Source organism: Salminus brasiliensis, chromosome 1, assembly GCF_030463535.1.
Source record: "Salminus brasiliensis chromosome 1, fSalBra1.hap2, whole genome shotgun sequence".
NCBI lineage: Eukaryota > Metazoa > Chordata > Actinopteri > Characiformes > Bryconidae > Salminus > Salminus brasiliensis.
Genome location: NC_132878.1, coordinates 46,982,077 through 47,006,120, shown reverse-complemented (window position 1 = coordinate 47,006,120; position 24,044 = coordinate 46,982,077). Strand labels below are relative to the sequence as shown.

Sequence of the window (24,044 nt, the reverse complement as noted above, 5' to 3'; positions counted from 1 at the left end):
TTACAAGCAGTTTTTTACCAGTAGATGTCAGCAACGAGTTATCAAAAACTTTTTATTCATTAATGCAGACAGAAATGTGAGGTTGAATATACAGCAGATTATTTTTCAAATAGAAAAAGACGGCTCCTACATTTCTGCATATTCATATTCTGCATTCTTACATCTAAACACGCAGAGCTGTTTTAAGGGAAAGGCTCCATTCTATATAAACCTTTTGTATATCAATATTAAATTATTTTATTGAAAGTCATTTTGGTCTCATTAGGTTTTGACACAATGACCAGAAGTCGCGTCCACTGGTTCCTGTAACCTCCATAGTCCTTTACAATGCACCATTTAACGTTAAACCACTCTAGATGACTTGTTTACCTTTACTTTAGGTATACATATGACACAATAGCTGGAGTCTCCAAATAAAGCAATTAAAGTTCTGTCACTGATATGTACATTAAACAATTTCTAGGAAGTGATATTTTGAACTCGCAGAAAACCACACAAACACACCCTCGGTAGAGTACAGAGGCCCTCGTTTGGGGTTAAAACACAGCAAGCTTATTCGCGGAGGAATGCCCTATTTACTTGGTGTAAGGATGTGCAGGGAAAGGGTGCGTCATTTTCTCCACACAACGAACCAATGGGAGTTTAGAAGTCACGTTGACTGAGAACGTCACCTCGGTTGAACGACCAATAGTACATTGACATGGGCGGGAGCAGAAGGTCTAGACGGCCTACAGAGTTAGTAAACATCGCTCCTGAAGCTCATGGTGCTAGAGCAGTCACACTGATTGGGATACAACGTGGAGAGAACAGCTTCATATTCGCAAACAGTGGAGGTAAGTAACCGTTTCGTAGTCAGTTTATTAACAGTTGTTTCTTGATGTCAGAAGTGACCGAAATCAAATAGGATTGCAAAGAGATCAGCGAGCACGGAGAGCGTGTTTCTTTTCCATCGTGCACTGGAAGGTGCAGCGTCCTTCAGCACGTTAGCTAACCCTAGCCCACAGTGCTAACCTACAGTCAGCTTTAAAAGTTCAGATACAACAGTGTTTTTATACTCGCCCAAGGTAACAACACTAACAAATTCGCTTAGCTTGCCCCTCTTGACTAGTTGTTCATTTGAAATGTGGCATGCATGCGCGACACACGTTTATTCCTTCCTGATTTGACGCCTCACAAGTGTTTGGCAGAAAGTTCATGTTTGGCAGTATTTCTGAGTAACGGTTGGTGGCCACGTGTCCAAGACGCGCTATGGTCACTGCTTTTGTACAGTAAATCCAGTGCCACTACGGATTTAAACTGTAATATCTGCACTTATATACTACATATACTAAAGCATAGTAGCTAGATATATAAATTACGTTGTTACGTTATTAAGGAGTCGTCAGGTCAGTTCAAGGCGAGATTGCGGCGTGGATGCATGCTGTTTTGTATTTCAACACACGGAGCACTGATCTTGGCAAGAAGATTGGATAGATAAGAGAAATACCGAAGGTTCTGTTCTGATGTCGTGGAAAGGATTTCAGAAGCAAAACATTTTTTAATACAGACATTTTGTATTAAAGGTTCAATTCGTATAGTTAAGAGAACAGTTCTGCAGACAAAATGCATGAAGTATCTTAGAATATCAGATTTGACACAATTTAATCGAGAACATGTAAGTGGTGCAAAGTGTCTGTAAACAATAGTGCCAGTGCAAATTGTATCTTGTGCGGCGGTCAGAAGGGTCAGAGGAAATGTTTACATGCCCCACGTTGCTTCTGACACACAGTTGAGTGTTTGGCTTTAAGCGAGCATGTGTGCTTTAAAGTGTGATGGAAATTTGTTTGTTTGTTTGTTTGCATCGTGCTGCCGGTCAGAACAAGCTGATCTGGGACAGAACGTTAATAAGGAGTTTTAAAGCTGTTCCTTTTGTCCTGACGGTGCAGTATCAACCGTGATTGCGACTTGATAAACCACCATATCTTGCCCTACGTCTACAAACACTAATCTGGGTCTGTGAGAACAGGAAGAAGATGGGTGTTTCTCCACACATGCTCTGTGATTGGCTGTCTCGTAGATTAACTGTTTGTTTCCCCTGCATTAGCATGACCTCTGGATGATTGCCCACGGAGATGCCATTGTTTTATGAGATCTGTTTTTTCATGATCTGTTGTTCAACATTGCTTCTCCTACACGTCACAACCCAGACATGGTTAAAATGACTAGTTAATGCCTAATTGCCAGTTTAATGTTTCGGAGGAGTGGCTTATGTTTTGTAGGTGAAGATGCTTTCATAGTTAAGTTCTCCTCAGTATTACAAATGGAGACTGTGCTATGTTTTTGGGTAACGGATCTCTAGGTAGAGAACATTGCTCAATTATAATGTGCAGGCAAGCTCAGCTCAGAAGTAAGATTATTTTTTTTCCAGACAGTGTGCTTTGCAGATTGTATGACAGAAATGCCTTAAACAAATGCAAGGGCCTGTTCAATCATGCCACAGCACTTCCCCAGATGAAAATCTATCAGTAGCATGTTGCCCTCCCACACCAATTTTCCTTTTTCCTGTATCAAAAACTGTAATGCAAATACTACAAATCAAGAATGTGCTTGGATATATTGTTGTTGGACAAATTAGTTTAACCAGTGTTTCAGTGTTAAGAATGTTTTGGTCCACTGTTTTAAAAGTTTGGTATTTTATTTGCATTTGCTACAGTTGTAACCCTATAGAAAGGTTATAAATCTTTTTATTGAGTTAGCCTGTCCAGAGCAAGATGAAGATGCTCAAGTCTTCAGGAGTGTCAGGACTAACTAAGCCCTTGCAAAAATACACAAAACAGTGAAGCTTAGCGTTTATTGAGCATGAACTGGCATTGGTGGGCCTTGTTTAGGTCTACAGAGCTAGAAAGTATGTAATGTGGGCAGATTTATCTGGAGTTGTTCTTACATGGCAGTTGAATATCTGGACTTGAACCTTGTCAGCCACTCACTTTGTTATGACAGCCAAAACAACAACAACAACAACAACAAAAAACTAAAAACAAAATGAGAGCCATCTTTTCCATGATGGCCATGTACAAGGAAACATCTGTTTATATGTGCCAGTATACTGCCTGGGCACGTTTGCAGCCCATGTAGGAAAAAGATATACTTGGAGAGGAGAAAGAAAACACTTAGGCTGTACCTAACCATAATCTGCAGGCTGAAAAGAATCTAGTGTTGACTTGGGCATTGAGTGCACTATTCAGCAGCTTCAGTTAGTGTTCCTACTTTTACCAGTTAGTACAGTTTTTTTTTTTTTTTTTTTTTTTTTTTTTTATATAAAGGAACCTGTTTCAGCACTGCAGATAATATGCCTTAACATAGAAGCCTTGTTTAATATAAACCTTCTCTAACATATAATATAAACCGTGTTTAACAGCCCAGCAATGGCTTTTAACAAAATGTCTAAAGCTATGATGGCCGTTTAGCAACTGCTGTTAGCATGCTATTATTGGGCTAGCTATCAAAAAGTACTTTTGTGATTTCAAAATAGTTCTAAGCATAACATCATTTAAGCCCCAGTTCATTTTAATGATGGAATATGTTCTGTGATTGGTAACTTTTTAACAAACCCAACTCTGGGAGGGAGAGAGAGGAAGAGAGAACAAATATATAGTCACTTGCGGCAGAACAAGGGGTCCAAGCACTGAAATGCAAGTAAAATTGGGTAAATTTTAGCATTTCAGCAAATTGGCAATTGTTTAAGCCTTGGCAACAAGGTTCCAATAAATCTAGGAATACTGGTGGAAATGCTGTAAATTGGTAACCACCAAGCCAACACACCTAACACACAGCCATAAGATTCACACCCAAGGTTTGATTTAAAATATCAATCATAATTACTGAAACTAATGCCTTAGCTTCTATGTAATCAGGTGAAACCACTAAGAATTGATGTCAGAAAGTGGGCTTAAAACAAAGAAAGGTCTGGCGTACAGACCTGGAACTTTAAACCAAAATGCTCATATTAGCTTTACCACTGTGCCATCCCAGGGTGAATTTTAAGCAGGGCTTACTCTGCAGATATAAATATTAAATCAGTGTAATTAGGTGTGTAGCGAAACATGCATTTCTTGCGCACAATGGAATTAGTGCATGGACTCATACATGGGCTATGCAGTGATAAACAGAACCAAATTTCTCAAGCATGAGTTTGACTCTGAAACCTTAAGCTTTAAGCCTTTAGCAAGTTGGCAACATGCCATGCTAAGCTTTGGTCAAGCTGATTGGCATCTGACTGTGGCATATGCAAATGACATGCAGAAGAGCTAGAAGCCCCGCCTGCTTCTTTCAAATCAGAGATAGTGATTCCTCTGACATTATTTTTGGGATGGTTAGACTTAAGCTTTGAAACACAAGATGTTTCATTTTTTTGTAGTCAGTTGTGACCTATTGCTTTTGGTTTTTATTTGTACCAGGTAATTTTACAGATGGAAGTTTAAATGGTAACTAGATTTAAAACCACATGTTTGTTCACAATGGAACAGGAAATTATAAATGAGATTCATTTTTTTTTATTTACATGGCAATATTTTAACTTCCTGTGTAAAGTGAGATTTTGTCATAAAATAAAGTACTGTAACAATAAAAGATTTTTACTCATGGTTTTCCACAATGCAACTAAATATACTCTATGTGAACATAGCACATGTTCTCGGTCAGTCACATTCAAGTGTCCTTAGTTTGTGTATGTCAGTCACATAGTAAGAGTCTAAACCTCTCATATCATAAAATGTGTTTAACCTTTGTTGTGATCTTTTGGCTGAGAAGAGCAGTGATAACAGCTGTGTTTTAATTGCAGGCCAGGTAGTGTTGATCTGCTGAACTGGGCAACGAGTTGGCAGCAGCCTTGTTGATATGGCTCACCTCCCACACCCCAAAAAAACCTCTGTTACAGCCTGCCTTTTACAAAGGCTTTCTTTTAGGCTGCTCATCTAACCTTGCAATGTTTCCTGTCATTAGCCCAGAGAGTTAGTGCAGCTACTATTTGTTTAGCTTTTTTTTTGCAATGTAAAATACACAAACATTTTTTGTAGACTTTTTAACTGTAGGCCTCCAGTGAACTTAAAAGAAAAATAACATACATTTGCTGTTATCAGAAACAAAAGCTGATACATTATTTATCTGATGGAGTATTAGAAGCACTCTTAAAGTGGGACCTAGAATGGTGCAGAACGTCTTTAAGCTTGTCCCTGTCCCTGTCCCTGACTCAGAAACTTACTTCTCTCCTAGGTGTGAGGGAGCACGCGCCATGGCAGGTGATATGCTGTTGTTGATGAGGGGCTTGGCCAAGCTGAGTCAGGCCGTGATCGGGACCCAGACCAGCATGCTGCGAAGTGGAGGGGCTGTAGCCCAAAACATGCAGATGACCGCTGAACAAGGCATGAGCGTAGCCATGCAGAAGATACAGGTGAGCCCATGTTATGCATATATTATTTGATATAGATCAAATAATACTAACCTGATTTCCACTAACTGCCTTGTTAGTCACAAGCAGAGCAAAGACATGCAGCTTCCTATAGAGCTAGGTTTTGAGACTGTTTAAATCATTTGTAATTATAATATAATAACTGTTGAATGTGACCGTGTACTTTGGGTTGTTGTTTTTGTTTTGTTTTTTTAATCTAGTGATGCAATTTTATATGATGGGGATAAAATAATGCTGGTTTGTTACTCTCTAAATTTAGTTTTATTAGACACTTATTTTTATTATTTATTTGCATTTGAAGTAAATAAGTGCAATGTATAACGCATTGTTTCTGATCTACATTTTGCTATAGGAGTTTACAGGCCAGCAACAGATTGCAACAGACTTCAGCGCAAATATAGACAATACATATGATTTTTCCGGCCAGGAGGACAGCTTTGAGGGTGTGGAACATGGAGGCTCAGTCGACGATGCACTCAGGAATGCTACCATGAGTACGGCCAGAACGTACAACCAGCCCACAAGCAAATCTAATCTTTTTGAGGGCTACAAGGACCCTACCAAGCAGTTCACTGGGACACGATCCTATCACCAAGAACACTCTTCTGTGGGTGGTCTAACTGCTGAGGACATTGACAAGGCCAGAGAGGCCAAGCGAAGTGGCAGCAAGGCCCATAAACAAATGGTACAGAAGCTGTATTTCATAATGTGTCATCACCCATTTGTAACCAGTTCTAAATAGATCATGTGTGTTAGAGAATTGCAGGAATTAAGCAATTTAGCTTTACATACTAACCTGTACACATGGTGTATCTAATACCAAAGAAGTTTTGTGCTGTATGAAACCGATATGTAGAGCAGGTGAGAACAAGTGGGGGGGGGGGGGATAATAATAATAATGATGATGGTAATACATGTTATAGAAAACAGTCATAATCTGACCATATAATTGTAACAACAATTTTGAGATGGCAGAGATCTAAATGGCAGAGTGTCTTTTAAGCATGGCCTAAATTTGTGAATCACAGCGTTTGCTGTATGATATGAAGGCTATCTTCTGTTTTCAGCTAAGCGAAAGGGCAAGGGAGCGGAAGGTTCCTGTAACGCGTCTGGGAAGACTGGCCAATTTCGGAGGTAAGACAGATTGACCTCTAACTTGTTTGCAAACAAATTGTAGTTGCCACAGCACCAGATGATTGGTCCTTGTCTTGTGGTTAGCTTATCTATGCTTAATGGCTTTGATCAACTATATTACATAAGCTTTTGTCCCAAATATTATTTGCCTGCATCACTGAAGCATCCCACTCAGGCATGGGTCAATATTTACACAAAGCATTAGTTATTTCTTCCCATGTCAAACCTGTTTTAATGGCACAAGGCCACCAGGGTTCTTCAAAGTAAACCTTTTAAAGGGGTCGTTTGTTTAAGCAAAAAAAACAACAACTCTGTGTGTGTGTGTGTATATATATATATATATATATATATATATATATATATATATATATATATATATATATATATATATATATATAATGTTTGTATTAGTTCATTCAGTTGTTTACTTGACCCATCTGGTGTCTTTGCAGTGTGCGGTTAGCGCACAAGTCTGTCCTATGCTCAGAATGTTTTCTTACATGACAAGGGCAGGAGCAGATTAAAGACTGGACCTTAATCTGTATGTTGACCAGTCATAGTCTAGGCTGCTGACCCTAGGATTACCTAGGGAAGTTTAGTAGCTGAGAATGCACATCTGCTTTCTTCGGAAAATGACCTGGGCTTGAATGCAGTGCCGCAATGTGCAATAGGAAGACTTTCGTCATTCTCAGTATTGACAAATTGCTGCTGTGATCTTGTATTGAATAATACTTCATTGTCTATTTTGAGTGTAATTGTTTGTGCAACATAAAATACCTGCATACAAATGTACATACTCCTCATGGACATACATGTAATGGCGATACTGGGCTTTCAGTTATCTGGTGGCTGGGTATTTAACTCTTGGCCAGATTGTTCAATTGAATTTGGTTTCCTGGCACAAAACCAAACTTTTAAATGGAGATGCATCTGAACTGATCCTATATCAGTATTGATATTGACATAAATGACTCCTCGAATATTGTATGGACAAGGCCAGTCCACTTAATAATCCAGTCCATGTCAATTGTTTGATATTTAGGTCTGGAAACAGAGCAAGACCTCTACTTGTAACATGTGGAAAGCCAGTGTGCTGAAGGAAGCATGTTTGCGTCATACAATACAGGCTACAAGTTATGTACAGTTGATAATCTTGTAATCTGCAGTTGTTCTGAAATAGTTTCAAGAGACGGTCCTGATTGTAAAATTGTGTAAATCTACAATCATCTATATGAGATCTGCACTTGGCTACTACTGTGTATAGCAAAGACCAGGGGACACTTACCACTGGCACTTACCACTGGCCTGAATGCTAGGTGATTTCTTTCTGTTTCAGAGAGGTCAGAGGTCATCAAACCTGCCAATTACTCAGTTGGGCTTGAAAGTACACTCAGCACCACCTGTTTACTGTTGATAGACTTAAATGGACACAATATCCTTTTGTTTGTTTGTTGCATGTTTGTGTGCACATGGTATCTCACCCCCCCCAAATCTGAGTGCTGATCCTCCTCACAGCTTTCCAAACAGAGTGCAGAGGGTAGCAAGAATATAGGTGCTGTTGGGACAGAACGTTCGCTCACTGGTGGCAGTGCTGCTGTTTTTTGTTAACCCCCATCCCCCCCCCCCCCTCCCCTTGACAGTAGAGACAGTTATTCCAACAAAAGCAGGATAAACTGAGAAAGAAGTATACTGAATAGATTCTGCTGATGAACCTTTGTCCCCAGTTATCCCACTGTGGACATGTATGGTGAGAATTTGGCTAGCAGTGGTTGTAAGAAAGTTGAGTTAGGCTTCTCAGCTGATATGCAGCTGGTCTTGATTGAAAGACAAACCAATGCTTAGTAGTTGTACTTTTTATGGCAAGTGTCTGTTGTGTGAAGGTCACCACCTTGACTTTGGTGTGGCTTATGACGTGAGCCCTTAAAAAGGTTGCCCTTTACAAATGGCATGTTGTAGCTGCTGTTTGGTCAAGATGTCCTTTGTCCAACATGCTGTTGAGGTTGAGGCCCTGGCCTGTTGAAGCATTAATTTTTGGTTTCACCTTAACAAACTTGTGTTGTGAGTTCATTCAGTGTTATGGTGTAGTCTGAAAATGTGGATATACTGTGCCTTTTAAGGAACATCCATCACCATGTGTTTCCATTCTTCATTTCCTTAAAAAATTGGAGGTAATTGGGTAGAACAAGCCCTCGAAACCTATCGTGATAACAGTGCAAGAATGTGACGATGCATTGAGGATAATGGACAGTTTATTAACCATGAAATTTGATGAGGTTGCACTGTTTAAACTTCAAACTTGTAGTGTGGGATTTATTTTATTGTAATCATTATCTTCATCCATGTTTGTTTACATGCTTCAAGTTGGTTGATGCTGGTTGTTTGCAAACATTGGTGTTAATAATACAGCAGCATTAAACCATTAAAATTGCGTTAATGCAATGGTGCAAAAGGTGGAACTCTGAAGTGTGGAAGTCCAGCAGGCTATCTGTGTAATGTGCATAACAGATAGACAAGATATATTAATGAGAAATCCGGCCGGCACCTCATGAAAAGATAGAAGCACTTTGGCTCTGGTTGGCAACCACAACCAGGCGTTTTTCGTTGCTGCCAACCAAAGGACCATCAAACAAGCGTTGTCAAAGTGTCCACCTAACTCGGAAAAGGGTAAAGCGAATTACAGACTCGATCACAACATTTATTACTAAGGTTTGTCTTCTGGAATCACATATGATTCTGTAGCAAACAAAGTCATCACATCATGTTACAGCTAACAAGTAGCACTTTCTTCTGTTACTATTTCTGTGCATTTTATCACCAATAAATGGCAGCTAATGGGCTTCGCGACCAGAGCAGTGAATGAGTCACATGGGTGCAAATATGGCTGAGCTGTTAAAAAAAGTAGAGTAGTTTTTATGTGCTTAAAATAATGTCCAAATAGAGTAATTAAATATGGTTTATATCCAGTCAAGCCTAAACAAACACACAGTCCCTGCCTATCGACGTAGAAGCCCAGATCCTAGATCTAATCTTTTTTTCTTTGGTCACATAGAAAAAATTTCTGTGGTATTAGACAGACAAATGTGTAACGTAATGTAGATGAACATATGGCCTGCAATGAGTTTTTGTGGATCTACCCTTGTTTTTGCAAGTATGTAAGACTGTCTGAAATATTAAATTGTAGGAAGCAGATTGCAGAAGCATAATGAGGTGTTTTGACAGTTGAGGACAGGTGATGTCCATGGGCTACTTCTGTTTGGCCAAGACCAAACTAAACAAACAGCACTGTGATTTAATTATTTACCATAACTGATTTATCCCACTAGCCAAACCAAGAATACAGGAATGAACCTGTTATTTCTATAAAAAAAACTTACCAATTTCCTAAGATCAATTTAATAAACGTACTTATAGTTAAAGATTAGTTTAGGATAACTTTGTCTTCCTATCAGTGATTGTGTGTTTTGACTGCATAGTGCAGAAGCTGCCTGCATCAGTTCACAACAAGCTTTTAGCTCCGCCTAAATTTCACAAACCAGGGATGTTGCATAACCTCACGATTACATAACATGCAACTGTCGGTGGAGGACGGGAGAAAGGCGAAACTTGTTATTGTTTTTATGCTACGCCGTGCGTGCGTGCGTGCGTGTGTGTTCAAATATATATATTACTTACAGAGAGAACACCCACCCCTGTCCTGTTTAGAGTATTTTCTGTTCAGCTCTGCTGTTTAAACCATAGACTAAAATGAGCCTCAAGAGCCACACTGATGTCAGAATTTAAGTTACATTACAGTTTAACTGAAATTGAGAAAGTGACCAGTACAGAGAATTACAAATCATAGAGACTTGCTTGAAGAATATTTATTTCCCTTCATCTGTTCATTTTAATGTGGAGAGGCTGTGTTTCCTTTTTTCTGTCTTGTCACAGGCCTGGCGGTGGGACTAGGCATTGGCGCATTAGCTGAAGTAGCAAAGAAAAGCCTTCGCTCAGAGGATAAAAACGGTAGGTATTTTTTCCTCCCCGCTTGGTTCAGACTTTTGAGGTCTCATTATTTTCATTCATTTAATTATCTTTTTTTCTCTTTTTTTTTATAATGAAATATGTCAGTTGGTTAATTTTAAACCACTACATCATTGGCCTTAAATTAGTTTAAGCTTTTTTTTTTCTTTTTTTTTTTCTTCAATTTCTTTCATTTAAGCCACTTGGGGTGAGGTGAGATGCTGAGCCCTCCATACCCCCCTCTTAACCGCTGCAGCTGTTGGAAAAGAATCAGAGCAAACACATTTTGTTGAGCTGACCTTTCCACAGCTTTCCTAAATTAGGTTGTCATCATGGCACAGATTAATATACACCCCAGTCATTGTCTCTTAATACACACAGAGCAGGAAGAGTAGAACAGGAATACCCAGACATGTTGGTCCTGTGAACTGGAATGTGTAATCTGAGTAATAAGTCACAAAAATAATGTATGTAATTTTTTACCTCACTGTTAAAATACAGCTTGTCTGATAAGACTGAAAATATGCATGGATGCTAAGGATGCATGTAAAGTACAGCTGTAACATGATTTTTAAACCAGGTGTAATAATTTAAGAGACCAAATGAAGGGCGGTGTGAAGAATACAGAGGCTAATGCAGAGGGGGTGGATTGAATCAGAATCCGAATCGGACTTTATTGGCCAAGTATGCTTACACATACAAGGAATTTGTTTTTGGTTACATTAGCTCACAGTGCACGATAACGGACATTACAGAAGTAACAAACACACACACACACAGTGACATACACGCACAGACACACCTGTAAACTTAACATGTGCAGAATTGTATATTTAAAGTAAAGTGCTAAGTGCAGCAGTAAAGAACAGTGCAGACTGGATTAAATAGATATAAATATGGAGAACAGAGGAGTCACTGGTTGAGACTGTAGTACAGATTGTTCTGTGACACTATCAGATAAATAAAGTGCAGTACAGAGAAAGAAGAGTGAGAGAACATCTGGATAGGATGTATGTGTATAGTAGACTGTGTTTAGAAAGTAGTGTTGTAATGTTCAGCTGTTCATGAGTGTGATGGCTTGTGGGAAGAAGCTTCTCTGTAGCCTGGAGGTCTTGATCCTCAACTGGCTGAAACGTCTGAGGGAAGATACTGGAACAGGTGATGTCCAGGGTGTGTCGGATCACGGACGATGTTTTCTACACGCTTCCTGGTTCTGGCCGTGTGCAGGTCCGGTAGGGAGGGTAACTTCACACCGATGGTTCTCTCTGCAGACCTGATGATGCGCTGCAGTCTGTGGGTGTCGTGTTTGGTGGCTGAGCTGCCCCACACTGTGATGGATGCGGTGAGGACAGATTCTATGGTGGCGGTGTAGAACTGCACCATCAGCTCCTTGGGCAGGTTGAACTTCCCCAGCTTACGCAGGAAGTACAGCCTCTGCTGAGCTCTCTTGATGATGGTGCTGATGTTGCAGTCCCATTTCAAGTCCTTGGAGATTATTGTGCCCAGGAACTTATAGGAATCCACAGAATCCGTTGAGCACTGGACAGTGGTAGAAGCCACAGAAGTAGAAATGTTTTGGGACTAATTTAGATTTTGAACTAGTGTTTATTACTGCACTATTTTATTTATTGCAATGTAAGAATTAAAAATCTATTGTTTGTGGCTAAGGTGGTTAACTATCCAATCTACCTGGCTCACAAGGTCTTTGATAACTAACACAGGAAGCATTAAGCATTAAACACTGATGATCCTGAAAATATATATGATCATGCATTTATTTACCCTGCAGCCCAAAAACGGTCTCCATCCTTATTAGGGCTTTTGTGCCGTTGAGTGATTGTCAGATTTTTGTCAGAATTTATTCTGAAATTTTGTATATGCAGTTACTAAAAGGGTAAATTGTTAACTTTTGCTGTTAAAATAGGATCAGTTATATAGATAATGTAGCAACAGGAACCATTGTTTGTTTGGTTTTGTTTCCTGAGGGATGAATAACCTCTTCTGAGGCCATATTATGAACTAAAGATAAAACCAAGGATGAAGTTTGAATTTCCTTTTTTAACAATTAAATAGAACAATGTTAAACCTTAAGCTGTAAGCCTTGGATTTGCATGGTATTCTGGGAACTGTAGTGGTTTAGGAGTATTTCTATGGTAACTGTAGTCATGTTTTCCTCCCTCTCACTGAGGTCTAGACGCTTGTTTTTATTTCTCTTCGTATCACTCCCTGTTCCTCTGTTGAAACAACAATACAAGCAAGTATTTCACCAAAATGTTACACCTCTACACTGTTTCCTGGGACTGAACAGAGATGTGTACCTTTACACTCCTACATCCAGCCAAATATTTTGATTACAAGTAATCAAACAATGAAAAGGTCACAAAATGGAAAAAATAGGCTTAACTACATAGTAAAACACGTACATAAGCTTTTAAGCATTATAGAAAATTGAGTAATTGAGAGATTTCATAAATTGCAATAAAGGTCTCATTCCCACTTTTTTTTTACTGATTCCTGTAAAGCTGCTTCGGGACCTTGGCAGTTGTAAAAAAAGCACTGCGCAAATATATTTTATTTGACTTTTGATTTGAATTTGGTGAACTTGCTCCATGTGTAATTCAGGCTCAAGATGGCCCCACATGTGAGCAGCATCCAGATTTTGTTGCACATACCTTGCCATTAAAGTGCACTTTGTTAGATTGATAAATTGCCAATATACAGTATTTCATATGTATGTGTCTCAGACATAAGTTTAAATAAAAATATGTGAAATAAATGTCCCTAAATTAGGATTACAGTAAAATATTATAATAATTTTGTTTATTTATTTATCAAATATCTGACTGATCATAGTCGCATGATTCCAGTACCATTGTGCATCCCTAATTGAAACAGAATTGTCCTGTAATTGTCTCTATTCCTCTTAGGTGATAGAAAGGCTGTCCTAGATTCCAGCCCTTTTTTGTCTGAGGCCAACGCTGAGCGCATTGTGAGGACGTTATGCAAAGTACGCGGAGCAGCCCTTAAACTTGGACAGATGCTCAGCATTCAAGGTAAATGAGCCTGTTTTATTTATAATAATCTCCCGCTCATAAAACTCTGCTCATCCCCATTAACTTATGATCTGACTGTAAACAATGTGAAATCCCTGACCCACCCTCATTGAACCACCCCTAAAAGACATGCATTTCTGCAAACAGAGCCATGACTTGTGTACTTTTGCACAATAAGAAGATGTAGTGTATGTTCATCACAATGATTTTAAATAAATAAAACCGGTCAGATGTATGCCACCGGTGATGGAAAATGCTGAGCATATTTTCACCAAATGTGACAATTTTATACACATCATTCTAAATTGGCATACAAATTTAGGTAGGGGGCAATAATAACCCTCTCGAGGCTTAGCATAAATGATTCACACGGTCATCTGTCCCAGTTTGCCTCAACACCCTAAACCATTTTGCTCCTCGTCACTGCTGTAAGACCCAGCAATATGACTCCACCCTCTTGGTCAGCTGCAACACTCGAGCCTTACAGTCTCTGACACTCGACCCAACATTTTATTTGACGTTTGATTTGGCAGCGGTCGTCAGTATGTGCATGTGGAGTATTTCAGATAGACATGAGAAGCATCTCTGCATGTGTGTTGGAGAATCAGAAGCGCAGTGGTCCCTTATCGTCCTTCTCTTCTCATTGATGGGCATAATATCTGAAGGTAGCATTTCTGTCAATAAACACTGCAATTTTTTTGCACCTCCAACAGGGTAAATGATAGACAGCTAGCCGTGGCTAAATTCTGGATCATGTTAAGGGAAGGAATGGGACAGATCGATGGCATGCTTCTGGCATTGTCCAGCAAAGAGTTCACTCACTGAACACCAGAACAGCTCAGTGAGCGACAGTGACAGTCCTGGCATGGGCTGAGTTTAAAATAAACCAGTCACCATACCGAAAGGCGTGGAATGATTGGCTGTTGCCCACAGTCATGACTGTAGGCTTTTTATAAGCAAATAGTTGAGAGAAGTTCATGTAAACTGTTTATGGCTATAGTTAATGGAAAAGAACACAAAAGGTTGTCCTAGATGGTTAATGTAGAGCACTTGCACTTAATTCCAAATATGAATTCGTAACAAACGGGTGAAATTGATAACTGCAAACCAACAGGACACTCCAGATTACTGTACTTCTGAGGTGAGGCAAACATGCCAAAATTAAGGCATTTTTGCTTTGAGGAAAGTTGAGGAAGTTAGAAACTTGAATATGTTTAATCTTAACCTTGACCTTGACTGTTCCTAAGTTGGCTCTACATGAACTCTCAGCAGCTGATCATGTATGTGATGCTCTGGTGTTTATTTCTCCCTCTCTCTGTGGTTCAGTCTCTCTGATCTTTTTCCCTTGGCAGAACACAGAAGTATGACCTAACCTCTTTCTCTCATGCAGCTTCTACATTAACATGCAGGCCCTATCTACACAGGACACAATGCTTTCTTTTAACAAGAACATATGCAATGTATAATTAGATACTCTGAGGAAAATGTGAACAGTTTTCCTCTTACACTGTGAGAGCCTAATGCAGTTTCAGGATTAAATAGCACTTGTTCTGTCTGTTCTATACATAATTTATTCATACAAACCTATTTTTTCTTTTTCATACATTGTGAAGAGAGGATAGCGTAACATTTAGTGGTGATTTTGTAAACCTATGGATTACATTCAGTCCCTACCTTTTTAAACAAAGAAATCAACTGCAAACTAACAGTAGGATTTCACAAGCAACTTACTGGCAGATCATCAGTAGTGATAAAAACAGCTTAGTAATGATTGTCGTTTTCTTAATAAATTGCATTGCAATTTAATATTCTCATTTGCTTTAGCATGTGTGATTTAATTCATGTTGTTTCACAAAATTATCAAAAGTGAAGTTTGTCTTTTACGCTTTCATCTGTGCAGTAATGTACTTGTCAGTTTACTGTTGCATTTCTGTAGTTTTCAACATCTGGTCAGACATATATAAACAAAGGCAGTAATCATGTGACTACAAACATGTGCTGAAAAATATTTGACAATAGAATAACTGTATTTTGACATGACCGCCCAGATGTACATACATAAGAAGGTACAGACATTATATGCCTTGATGTTACTGCCAAATTTAATCACAGTTTGTGTTATTGTTTTACGTAATTTCTTTTTTTTAAAGCTTAAGTGAAATGTGCACCCCTGTAGAAAGTTTTGGGGGGAAGGATCATTAACTCCAGGATCTCTTCCTCCCTAATCCCTCAATGTTGATAGCTCAGTAATTTCATATTGTTTGGTTGTAGCCATGTAGCCAATATACTGGATAATACATTGCTCTTATTCCATTTTCAGATGATGCCTTTATCAATCCTCAGCTAGCTAAGATCTTTGAGCGGGTCCGTCAGAGTGCTGACTTCATGCCCATTAAACAGATGACGGTACGGGCTGCTTGAATAATGCGTTGATAATAGATCATTTGCCTTGTACAGAGTAAACTTTTAGATAATCTTTTTCATATAATAATTCTTCGCTTTGAACAGTTTACAGGAAGACTAAAACGATCAATTTTCTGTGTACAGAAAGCTCTGAACAGTGACTTGGGCCCCAACTGGAAGGACAAACTGGAAATGTTTGAGGAGAGGCCTTTTGCTGCTGCCTCAATTGGTCAGGTGCATCTGGCCAGGATGAAAGATGGTCGAGAGGTTGCCATGAAGATCCAGGTAACCAGAGGCAGAGAGATTAAAAGCCGGTAGTATGCTTTAAGTAAAAACCCAGACCTTTGGTCAGAACTCTAAAATCGCAACATTGCTTGTTCAGTACTGAATGAGAAGAACGTACCCAGATGACACAACAATAAAATGTAGTTATAATGGCTTGTTTGGCAGTAGTTTAGTAGTTGGTTTAGTTTACTTTTATTATTTGAAGGAACTGGCAGCTTAACACTAGGCATATGTTACCCAAACAATGCTAGATATTGCTTTAAATAAAGTAAGGAATAGGACAGTTGGCATTTTCACAGTGTTATACTAGGAAAGCTCTTTTATGGAAAAACATTGGACATGGAGATCTAAAACCTTAGAGCCCTGATTCAAGACACCTATTGCTTCTGAAAGGCTTCATTACCTGGATCAGGTTTGTCAGATTAGGGCTAACCCTGCAGGGCAGTAAAATTAGCAGGAGTTTACCATGCATCAGGCCAGTGGACTGAGATCCGTCAGTAAAAGTACTGCTGTAATGATTATTTTTGTGCATTTTTGCTGTATCTATATGCAGATGCCATAAATCAGTAATGTGCTATGTTTTTCTGCATCTTGTTTTGTAGTACCCTGGAGTTGCACAGAGCATCAACAGTGATGTAAACAACTTGATGGCTGTCCTTAGTATGAGCAATGCCCTGCCTGAAGGTGAGGTGAAGGCATTTTAGTATTTAGTATTTACAAATTCCCTGCTCATATTGTGTATTATGGCCAGGAGTGTCTAAACATTTGTATAGCACTGTATAGTGCAGTATACCAGTTCACTTTAATTTGATGGTTTGCTCTCCCTATGAGTAATGTTGTAGTTGTCATAGTGTTTATTAATAAAATGTCATTGACTGATTCACAGGTTGAAACTATAGATAGAACATTTTGTATGTTGAACTGATGTTTCCTGGGAAGAACATATTGTCTCTTTGGGTGTGTTCACTGTTCTAAGTTAGTGCATCTGCGATCCAAGAAGCTGTTCTGAAACCCAAAGCCACTGGGCCGTGGGGAGTTCTGGTAGCATGTGAACAGATAGGGTTAGTCAACACTGAGAGAAGTCATTGTCTTTGCTGCTTTGCACATGCACTGTGTCACATATGTTGAAGCCTCTATACACAATTAGTGTGTCTCAGAATATTCAGCTGATATTATATTCAGGGCCAGTGCTACAGCTCTGATTAGTTCATGGATCATGCTGGCCCATCAGATGGTATGTACATGTTTAGCTTTGTTTCTTCTCATAACACAACCTTGTTATGTAGTGTATGTTTGTGAGAGGGGGGAAAAAGATATAAAGCCAGCCTGAGACATAATTAATTTGAATGAGTAATTGAAGACAAAATGTAAATATGTAACCCTCAATTGGCACATAGTTAGCTAGACTCCTCTATATTAATATGTCTTTATCTATTATAATACTTATGTCTCCTATTTCCCATTTGCCTGTGTTTGCCCAATCAGGCCTTTTCCCAGAGCACTTGATAGACGTGATGCGTCGGGAGCTGGCTCTGGAGTGTGACTATATAAGGGAGGCCAAGTGTGCCCGCAAATTCAAGTGAGTTAACCACCAGGGGACCTTATTCAGTGCTGTTTGTCATATTTTCCACATATAAATGATTTCCATTTTTCTTAACCTGTCTGAAAAACTGACTGCCTCTGTTGCCATTTGCTACTGTTTGTCATGAACTGTACTTCAGCTAAACTCTGCTGACTCTTCCTTCACTGATCTGTGCCACACTAAGTTCATTCCAGCTATGCTTCATGGCTTTGTGTCCCCCCAGGAACATTTGCACATAAATAAACATTGGAGTATTCAGAATGAGTGTGCACTTGTGGAATGATGACCCTCTGTGATTTCACAGCTCAGGACTAAGAATAGCCCGTTTGGCTTTTGGGGCTGGTGTTGAGTTTCGATGACTTGATGTGAAGGAACTGTGTGTGCTAGTTGCCAGATGGTAAATATAGTTACACTTGAACTAAGAAACGGTGACAACAAGGCTACCAAATGCCAGCCCCTTCAAAGTCTCCACCCTAATGCCACTCCATTTACTCCTTTTTTTGGATGTAAACCAAATAAATAATGTTCTAGATCGTTAAAGTTATATCCTTTAGGTATGAAAGGTGACCACAAACCCAACTCTGGGTGTCCTGGTTTCAAACTGACTAGGGCATGAGCTAGAGCCATAAGAGGGTAGTATTTGAACTGAAGCCATGTGAAGTGTTCCTTTTCTTCAGTTATGTGCCATAGTATTGCAAATTCCACAGTGACTGTTTCTACTGTTTTTTTTTATTTGTTCTGCGCCCCCCCCCCCCCCCCCCCCCTTCCTTTTTTCAGTCTACTATTCAAACACTTAATACTAGTTGGCAGAAGTGATTTAAACAATCCTCATTCTCATTCTGTGCCACTTTGTATTGTTTTGCTGGGTCTGTGTTTTTTGACTGTAGGATGTTAATCTGTGTTTTGTGACGTGTTTCTATCATATTACTGTACTCATGTTTTTGTTTGGTTTATGTCAAATTTGATAATACATAAATAATAAATAAATAAATAAATAATGTGAAGAGTTCCCTTGTCACTCTTATCTCTCCTGTAACTAAGTGCAGATTCCTGAGCCTTGTAAAACAAAACAAACTTCCAGCCGCCTGAGTTTTAATGAGTCAGCACCTTGCATCATTGTTGGCATCATGGCACGGGCCTTTCTCCACTAACTGTAAGCTGTGTTTTTTGGCAGGGAGTTACTGAAAGGCCACCCTTTTTTCTACGTGCCTGACGTGATCGACGAGCTGAGCAGCCAGCATGTCCTCACGACCGAGCTGGTGCCTGGCTTTCCCTTGGACCAGGCTGAGGGCCTCTCTCAGGATCTTAAAAATGAGGTGTGCAGGCTGATCTGATCAACTTAAAGGGATGATTAACCATACTAAAAAATGAATGAAAATTTCTTGTGAGATGAGCATTACAAAAACCTTTATTGCACGCTCTGCACACTTAAAGCAATTAGCCGGTCAATAATTTTGTATTCAATTAAAACTTTATAGGCTACATGTAGAAGAGATGACTCCTAAAAGACTGATGGACAATGTTTCATAGAAAGGGTATCTATTGCATAGAAAATATTTTATCAAAACTTCGATAACTTTGTGTATGACACTAACCATGCTTCCCATATCCAGTATGTGTAGTAGAGGGGGAGGAAAAAGCTTTTTATATTGAATTTTATGTATTTATTTATTTATTTGTTTGTTTGTTTATTTTCTACATTTTTATTCTCCCCAGTGCAATATCGCCATCTGGTGGTATAATCTTTTTTAGGAACAGCAATGCTTCAATACTTGTTTGTCATTACAGCAACAAATTCTAAATATTTGCTTCAATGCACTTGTGTTCCATCAGATCTGTGAGAACATCCTGACTCTGTGCTTAAGGGAGCTCTTTGAGTTTCAGTATATGCAGACAGATCCCAACTGGTCTAACTTCTTCTATGACCCTCAAACCCACAAGGTAAGGAGCTGACTGCCATTCCATACTGTGTAATGAAACTGAATTTGAAATACGATCATTAAGTTGTTCTTTATTGCCCTGTGTAAGTAGTAAAAATATACTATTGTTTAAAATTTTTAATCACTATTAAAGTTTAAAAATGTCAGCTTCTTCAGCTTCATAGGTTTTAACTTATTTATTGAAGCTGTATAAAAGACAGGATGAACCTAGTTGAATATTATTCCATGACTAAAAACAAAAGCTATCTAGCATTTTGTAACCTTTAGAAGGTATTAAATGAATATTCAGAATGCCTAGTTCACAAAAAGGTGATCAGTCTAGAGGCATATAACTAACATAAACCGATAATTACAGTATACGTACAGTATACATTCTTTCAATTCATATTTTAAATGTCTATTGTTTTGTATATCATACCTACATTTCAGTCTGTGAGCAAAATAAGTGACATGACAAGTCATGTATGGCTCATTTTTTCACACTGGAATTTGTAGGTTGCCTTGTTGGACTTTGGTGCAACACGAGGCTTTGATGAAAGTTTCACTGATGTCTATATAGAGGTAAGAATTTATTTTAAAAGGTAAATTAGTTAATCATGGGTTCATCAGTTATGATTGTGTGTATGTACAGATGGGGGGGGGACAACCATACACAGAAAAAGACAACTTGTTTGTTTAACAGGTCATCAAGGCTGCAGCAGAGGGAAACCGAGAGGGAGTGCTGAAGCGCTCTATAGATATGAAGTTTCTCACTGGGTATGAATCCAAGGTAGGAACACCATTACCACACATATCTAAATGATATCAAGTGCTGTAATTCTTCACCTATGACGCAAGCTAATTCTCTGCTGCAGGCTATGGTAAATGCACATGTGGACGCAGTGATGATCCTGGGCGAGGCCTTCGCTTCAAGCGAACCTTTCAACTTTGGCGCTCAGAGCACCACTGAGCGCATCCACAACCTGATTCCTGTGATGCTGAAACAGCGCCTGACACCGCCACCCGAGGAAACCTACTCCCTGCACCGCAAGATGGGCGGTTCCTTCCTCATCTGCTCGCGTCTTAACGCCAAGCTTCCCTGCAAGACCATGTTCCAGCAGGCCTACAGCAACTACTGGAGCAAACGCCAGAAAGAACCAAGTCAGTGACGGACACCCACCTTGTGGCCAGTCACAACGCAGCATGTTGGGAGTCTGGCAGGGCAAAAGCAGAGGCGAGCTTCTCGTGTCTGGCCAGCGACTCGGCTTATGAATGTAAACAAAGACAGCACTTTCTCCCCTAACTCATACCCGCCCAAGCCGAAATCATAAACTTAACAATTATGATTTTGTTTTGCTTAATAGGGTACATTATCCAGTGATTTGTGTGGCTTTTATTCTTTTGACCGCATTTGTCAGGTTGTTGTTCAGTTGGATACAGAGAGGGTGTATCGTGCCTAAGAAACCATAACCATGTTGGTTGCTTCTAATGCTGAGGATGCATGTTGACGGAGCTCTAAAAGATGCTCTTCCTGCTTGTTGGATTAAGTCTGACATGTAGTTTGAATATATATATATATTTGAGTAAGATCAGTATGTTTTTGTTTCACATATGCTTATTGCACAAACTTGCAGGTTAAGCCAGGCCCAAGTTGTACAAGAGGAGGGGAGGAGGGGGTGGGGGGATGGGAGAGGGAAATGTGTCTAGAATGTTACCGACAACCCATTAAGGTGTTTCTTCACCGGCATTTTGAAACATAAATCATCAGCACAGATTTGGCCAGAAAAAAATCTATTTTTGTACCCTTAAAGATTTGTAGATAGCTACACAGCTTCACAGATATGTGCATATATGTATAATTAAGATGATGGACTGTTCAGTCATGTGGACGACCAATGTCCAGTGTTATTAGACGTACGTTGCAGGATTTGCATGCATTAATTGAAACACCCATTATTGAAAATCCTGCTTCAGATTTTCCTGTTTTTATATTCTGGTAAATTTTGGAACAGCAGAATATTAACAATGGCAATGTTTATGATGTAACTGTATTTGATTAAATATATGCCTATAGTAATTCTAGGTGTGAGCTCCTCGGACATAGCATTAATCACTGCAAGTCATGCACTGACCTTATATCAGAATTTTTGGAAAACACCGGTTTCAATATTCCTTTGATGTGTTGTTACCAAAGGCTCCTGATGATGATGATGATACTGGAAAATTAAATTTTTTGGGAAAAAATGCTTATGCAAGATCGTTTGCTTATGAGTCGTTTGTTTTTATTTTTGTTTGTTTTATATCCAAGATATTAGAAAAGGCTGTGGCCCAACAACTCTGCTTATACCTGAGTAAAAATGACATGTATGAGAAATTTCAATCTGGATTCAGACCCAATCACAGCACAGAGACAGCCCTGGTGAAAATTACAAATGATCTCCTTCTTGCCTCTGACCAAGGCTATGTATCTTTATTAGCCCTACTAGACCTTAGTGCAGCCTTTGATACAATAGATCATATTATATTACTAGAAAGGCTGGTTGGAATGAAATGGTTGGAATCACCGGAACTGCCCTATTGTAGTTCAGATCATATCTAACGGGACGCTATCAGTTTGTAAAGATAAAATAAATTTATCTATTATCTATTTATTAAAATTATCTTCAAATTACACAGAAGTAAGATATGGAGTTCCGCAAGGCTCAATTTTAGGACCGCTATTTACATTATACATGTTACCACGGGGCTCAGTTATAAGCAGACATGGCGTTAATTTCCATTTTTATACAGATGACAGCTCTATATATCAGCCAAACCTGATGATAAATTTAGATTACAGAAAATGGAGGACTGTGTAAAGGATATAAAACTCTGGATGTCACATAACCTTCTCCTTAACAGTGACAGTGAACGAGGTTCTTCTTTTAGGCCCAAAAGACTAGAAATAAACTTCAAATTTAATGTTAGACTTGACTGATTCTTCCATTATTCCTGGTCTAGCAGCTAAAAATCTTGGCATCATATTTGACTCCAATTTATCATTTGAGCAACATATAGCCAATATTAGTAGAACAGCCTTTATGCATATTAAGAACGTTGCCAAACTAAGAAACTCCTTATCTCTACAGGACGCAGAAAAGCTAGTACATGCTTTTATTACCTCAAGGCTAGATTACTGTAATGCACTTTTGTCAGGTTGTTCCAGCAGGAACCTCAATAAACTTCTGATCTCCATAAAATCCTCGCAGAACTAACTCTTTACCTTCTCTGAGTAAATGGTCACCCAGCCCGACCTGCTGGAAGATTGCCCGCTGAGGTCCACTCTACCTGCGTCAGACCAGCTGCCACCTACCAGTCCGACCATCAGGCTCACTGGGGGGTCTTTGATCTTTCATGTCTTACGTTATTTCTTTTTTGTCTCTGTCTTTTACTAAGTACTAATTATGTAAAGCTGCTTTGTGACGACAACAGTTGTAAAAAGCGCTATACAAATAAATTTGACTTGACTTTAATTGTTTGTTTTTTTCATGATTCTGTGCAAATTGCTAACTGATTTCATTTATACAGATATTTTACTTCTTTCAGTAAGTTTTATTTAAATTAAATGCTTTTCCCAATTTGAATTACCATGTTTTATGATCATGCAACAACTGGGTCGAAATGATAATAGTTTTAGGCAAGAAAAAGTTTAATTAACAAGGTCCTATATGTAATACTCATTAATTTTGTCCAGCTAAATTAGATTCCGCTTTCTGCTAGACAAATTAAGTGACTTGTTTATAGAGGGCATATCTGTCCGTTTAGAGACAGCTCCATAAAATTCATACTTCTCCATACCCATTTCGTTATTTCCAGCTACACCACTTCATTCACACACAATGTGTCCATTATACACCATGCCTCCTTTGGGGCAAAAACAGACTCAAGAAACTGCCAGAACTGACTAAAGAGGTGCATAGCCTTGCTGTGATGGTCATAAATCTGAATCACCTAGTCTAAGGCAAAGCCCTGCAGAAGCAGAACCACAAAACCTACTTTGTCCTCCTCGGACTGGATTCAGAAAAGTGGGCCAGATAGCACAGGCACTCCCCACTGCTCAAAGCGAGGGTAAAGGGGTGACGAGGAGACGGTGGGAGTGATGTCCCTCGCTGCAACCTTCAACGGTGAAGTCATCTGTAACATACTGGTTGAGGCAGACTTTATTAGCACTAAAACACTACTTG

The 24,044-nt window shown here is 39.1% G+C and overlaps 1 protein-coding gene across 2 annotated transcripts; it reads left to right on the top strand.

The window, feature by feature from the left end:
* Window positions 1-726: 726 nt before the first annotated feature.
* On the top strand, window positions 727-23,333 carry coq8aa (coenzyme Q8A, genome duplicate a). 2 transcript variants are annotated; one of them, XM_072680209.1, is made up of 15 exons: window positions 727-833; window positions 5,251-5,428; window positions 5,874-6,131; window positions 6,514-6,580; window positions 10,508-10,582; window positions 13,507-13,632; window positions 15,953-16,038; window positions 16,180-16,320; window positions 16,923-17,004; window positions 17,806-17,899; window positions 19,077-19,218; window positions 19,736-19,843; window positions 20,338-20,403; window positions 20,525-20,611; window positions 20,697-23,333. In XM_072680209.1, the coding sequence occupies exons 2-15, from the start codon at window positions 5,270-5,272 to the stop codon at window positions 20,988-20,990; spliced, it is 1,785 nt and encodes a 594-aa protein (XP_072536310.1). In that variant the 5' UTR covers window positions 727-833; window positions 5,251-5,269; the 3' UTR covers window positions 20,991-23,333. The 2 variants fall into 2 exon arrangements, with proteins under 2 accessions (XP_072536310.1, XP_072536300.1); XM_072680199.1 differs by having other exon boundaries at window positions 5,799-6,131.
* The last annotated feature ends 711 nt before the right edge of the window (window positions 23,334-24,044 follow it).

Excerpts from the sequence above, each read along its gene's own strand:
- coq8aa (XM_072680199.1), top strand. The coding sequence starts at position 5,270 with ATGGCAGGTGATATGCTGTTGTTGATGAGGGGCTTGGCCAAGCTGAGT. Across the intron at positions 5,429-5,798 it reads TAGCCATGCAGAAGATACAG|GAGTTTACAGGCCAGCAACA; the intron begins GTGAGCCCATGT and ends ATTTTGCTATAG. Across the intron at positions 10,583-13,506 it reads TCGCTCAGAGGATAAAAACG|GTGATAGAAAGGCTGTCCTA; the intron begins GTAGGTATTTTT and ends TATTCCTCTTAG.